Here is a 4,819-nt window from a genome sequence, read left to right as displayed (position 1 = left end):
GTTTGTAGAACAAAAGCAGACAGAAAGATCACGTAAACTCACTAAACAATACCACACAAAACACGGATATGGGGATCCTAGTTTCTAGAAGTATGTATAGTAATTTTTGGTAAGATCTACTCAATTCAATGGAAAAAAACAGGTTCTAGATAAAACTTAGTAACTTGCCAGAGCTTCAGGTGGAGGAATATTAAACCTTTTGACAAAACCTAAGCATCAAGCATAAGTTCTCTATAAAAACCAAGGAAAAAAAGAACAACACAAATCAAAGCTCATTTTCCCAAAATGGTCACTGAAATTTCAAATTGCTTCGGGTATACTTAGTTTATCACATTTTTCAATATGAAACCCAAACCAGTGTCAGTAGCGGGAAAATCCAAGCTCATTTATCAAAAAGATATTAAGCTCTAAGGTTTAAGTTTTTGTTTCCTTCTTTTTGAACTTAATTCATTCTGCTGGCTAGAGAACTGTTCTCTTATTTCCGGCCTTAAATATACTAGTTCTTCTAGCTGGAAAGTACTTTAAAGCTACTGATGATTTTAATTTTAACATTGTGATTCTTCACTGAGAAACTATCTCATAAAAAAGGTACAGAACTACCACTTCTCCCTTCAAATTTCACGACACAAGTCAGGAGCTGCCACCTGCCCCCGCAAGTTTGGCAAAACAGAGCACTATTTTTGAGATTTTCTCTGAGTCACAGAACACCCAAAATTTGTGGCTTATGGTGATCCAGAGCTCTTTGAAAATACAATTACCTCTTTAATGTTTCAAAACCCCAAATCCGGACCTAAACTGCAGTTGACCTAAAGAGTTGCTAGCTATCATTCTTAACCAAATGATCAAGCAAAAACCTAAGAAAGATTCTCCTTAATCAACTAACCAGTTTTCCAAACAAATATGCTGAACGAAGCTTAAGAAAACATGAGAAAGAGAACAAAAAAGAATAAGCAAAGGCTCGTTTTCTGAGAGCACTCACCTGGAGTGGGAACACGTGGGTCCAGAGGATAGGACCTCTTTTGTTAGCTTCTGCTCCATAGTCCGGGTCTTCTCAAGTTCGACTGGATGCGTAGCATCAGCAATCTTTGATGACTACGCCATTTACTGTTGTAGGGGGAAAACATCACAAAGTTTAGTAAAGCAAAAAGAAAGTTTTATTAGACATATATTCAAAAAGACAAAAGTGGGAAGTGGACAAGCATGTTGCTAGAGCCATGTCTGCCCGAGTCTAAAGAAATATTAACGGAATAAACAGAAGTGGGAAAATGGACAAACATACTGCCACAGCCATGGCTTTCTGAGTTCCTTGGCTGTAATTTCTGTGGAAGCAGATTGCCAGGTCTTTCTCTCACAGAGCCACTGAGTGAGTGGCTGAGCTCACTCAGTTAGGAGCTGAGCACTTAATTGTGTGCACCACCGGGGCTCCTTACTCTATGGAATAGGTATATTATTATTCCCATTTTATAGATGATGAAGCTTACCTAACATTTTATAGCTAGCGTTTCTTTAACCTAACTCATATCCCTGTTCTGTATCTCTCCAGGTAGTATGACACCGTGTGGGGGCTTCTGACAAGAGAAGAGGCCCAGCACTCTTGGCAAGACCATGGAGACTCCTAATCACACTGGCCTGGATCCTTCTGTCTTCTTTCTCCTGGGCATTCCAGGTCTGGAACAGTTCCATCTGTGGCTCTCACTCCCTGTATGTTGCCTGGGCACAGCCACAATTGTGGGCAACATAACCATTCTTGTTGTTGTTGCCACTGAACCAGCCCTGCACAAGCCTGTGTATCTTTTCCTCTGTATGCTCTCGACCATTGACTTGGCTGCTTCCTTCTCCACTGTTCCCAAGCTACTTGCCATCCTCTGGTGTGGAGCAGGACATATCTCTGCCTCCACCTGCCTGGCACAAATGTTCTTCATTCACGCCTTCTGCATGATGGAGTCCACTGTGCTGCTGGCCATGGCCTTTGACCGCTATGTGGCCATCTGCCACCCACTTCGCTATGTCACTATTCTCACTGACACCATTATTGCCCGCATAGGGGTGGTAGCAATGGTGCGGGGCTCCCTGCTCATGCTCCCATGTCCCTTCCTCATTGGGCGTTTGAGCTTCTGCCAAAGCCATGTCATCCCACACACATACTGTGAGCATATGGCTGTGGTGAAACTGGCCTGTGGAGACACCAGACCTAACCGAGTGTATGGGCTGACCGCAGCACTGTTGGTCATTGGGGTTGACTTGTTCTGCATTGGTCTCTCCTATGCCTTCATCATACAAGCTGTCTATCACCTCCCATCTGCTGAAGCTCGGTCCAAGGCCCTAGGGACCTGTGGTTCCCATGTATGTGTCATCCTCATCTCTTACACACCAGCCCTCTTCTCCTTTTTTACCCACCGCTTTGGCCATCATGTTCCACTTCATATTCACATTCTTTTGGCCAATGTCTATCTACTCTTCCCACCAGCCCTTAACCCTGTAGTATATGGAGTTAAGACCAAGGAAATTCGAGAAAGTGTTGTCAGTGTGTTTCAGAGGGGGCAGGGAAATCTGAATGATCCAGAAGTATAGAAGGAGTTTAGTCCAAAAGAAAAGAAGTTTTTCAAGTTTAGGAAATTCTCAGTATTTCAGGCTGGAAAGGGGTTTTAATGGGGGCATGATATCCTCTACAGAGCTTTCTAGAATTTCCAAGAATAATAAATCACAGAAGAGTTCAGTGAGGTATAGTATTCTTCCTTTCCAATCAAGAAATGTGAACATGGGAAGATTCTTCCAACCTAGATAGTTCTCAGGCATTGAAAACAACCAACTATGCCCCGAGGAGTTTCTGCCCTGCCCCCAGTTTAGAAGAGCCTTTGGGTAGCCACTGTCCTCTGCCAATACTCCAGGCATAGATTTATAATCTAACACAGTTGCTATAGCTGCTGTCTGGCTATCTGCAAGAATCAGAAGATAGCCCCACAAGCACTTCTCGTATATCTCCATTAGAGCTCACTGGTGACCAGGTATATTGTCAATGAGCAGTAATATTTTGAAAGGAATGTTTTTTTTCTGAGCCGGTTGTCTCAACAGTGGGCTCAAAATATCCAGTAAACCATGTTGTAAACAGATGTGCTGTCATTCAATTTTGTTGTTCCGTTTATACAGCACAGGCACAGTAGATTCAGCATAATTCTTAAGGGCCCTAGCATTTTCAGAATGGTCAATGAGTAGTGGCTTCAACTTAAAGTTGCTGCTAACAAGAGAGTCAGCCTGCCCTTTGAAGCTTCGAAGCCAGGCATTGACTTCTCTCTAGCTATGAAAATCCTAGACAGCATTCTTCCAATATAAGGCTGTTCAGTCTACACTGAAAATGTGTTTAGTTTAGTCTCCTTCATCTCCTTCGTCTAGCCACCTTAGCTAGATCTTCTGGATACCTTGCTATAGCTCCTAACTCAGCACTTGCTGCGACACCTTGCACTTTTATAGAGACGGCTTCCTTCCTAAAACCTCATGAACCAACCTCTGCTAGCTTCAAACATTTCTTCTGCAACTTCCTCACCTCTTTCAGCCTTCGGGAAATGGAAGAGAGTTAGGACCTTGCTCTGGGTTTGCATTGGCTGGTTTGTGGCTGGTTTGATCTTCTGTCTAGACCACTAAAACTTTCTCCATATCAGGAATAAGGCTGTTTTGCTTCTTTATCATTTGTATGGTCACTGGATTAGCACTTTTAATTTCCTTCAAGAGCTTTTCCTTTTCATTCACAACTTGGCTAACTGGTGCAGACGGCCGAGCTTTTGGCCTACCTTGGCTTTTGGCATGCTTTCCACACTAAACTTAATCATTTCCAGCTTTTGATTTAAAGTGAGAGACATGTGATTCTTCCTTTCACCTGAACACTTAGAGGCCATTGTAGCATTATGAATTGGCCTAGCTTCAATATCATCACGTCTCAGGGAATAGGGAGGCCCGAGGAGAAGGAGAGAGTGAGGGAACGGTTGGTCAGTGGAACAGTCAGAACACACACAGTTATGGATTAAGGTCACTGTCTTATAATGGGCGTGGTTCACAGTGTCCCCAAAACAATTACAATAGTAATATCAAAGATCACTGGTCACAGGTCACCATAACAGATATAATAATACCGAGAAAGTTTAAAATATTGCGAGAGTCGCCAACACGAAGTTAGCACATGCTGTTGGAAAATGGCTCCAATAGACTTGCTCTTTGCAGGGTTGCCACAAGCCTTCAATTTGTAAAAAAAAAAAACTGTAATATCTGAGAAGAACAATAAAGCAAAGCACAATCAAATGAGGTGCACTTGTACATTCATTTATTCATTAATCTAGCTATTTATAAGAAAAAAATGGCCCAGTTGTTCTTAGTCTCTCAATTCTAGTTAATCCCATGGGGTGGAAAGTCCTCATTGTATCTGTGAAACTGATAAATTATGAACAAATATTGCTTGCGAATCTGCATGATTGGGTACTTTGCCCAGCAGTGCTCCACACTATGAGCATAGGGAAACACAATGCAGAGTACAGAATTATTCCAGAGTTGGGGTTGTAGGGCTTGTGTGCTAGCAAGAGGGTCAATACAGGGTATAAATTCAGTTGATGAACTGTGGTGTGTAGAATTGTATATAATTTTAACAATATGTTAAAAATAACCTAATTTGAGGATTAACAAGAATAATTAAAGTTAATGCCAGCCCATGCACTGAAAATCTTCCTATAGAACAATGTTATGATTGTCTTTCCTTTGAAGAGACAGTGTTCAGTATACTTCATTGAATTCTAATTATCTGTAAACTGGTTATCCTCATCTATGTGAATTATTT

General features: G+C 41.8%; 1 protein-coding gene across 1 annotated transcript; it reads left to right on the top strand.

The window, feature by feature from the left end:
• Positions 1-1,569: 1,569 nt before the first annotated feature.
• Positions 1,570-3,010, top strand: LOC135232000 (olfactory receptor 52P1-like). Its single transcript, XM_064289249.1, has one exon. It carries the CDS (start codon positions 1,606-1,608, stop codon positions 2,569-2,571), a length of 966 nt encoding a protein of 321 aa, XP_064145319.1. The 5' UTR covers positions 1,570-1,605; the 3' UTR covers positions 2,572-3,010.
• The last annotated feature ends 1,809 nt before the right edge of the window (positions 3,011-4,819 follow it).

The sequence above is a fragment of the Loxodonta africana genome, chromosome 7, assembly GCF_030014295.1.
Source record: "Loxodonta africana isolate mLoxAfr1 chromosome 7, mLoxAfr1.hap2, whole genome shotgun sequence".
Lineage (NCBI taxonomy): Eukaryota > Metazoa > Chordata > Mammalia > Proboscidea > Elephantidae > Loxodonta > Loxodonta africana.
Note: the sequence above shows the minus strand (reverse complement) of the source record. Positions and strands in the feature narration are given on the sequence as shown.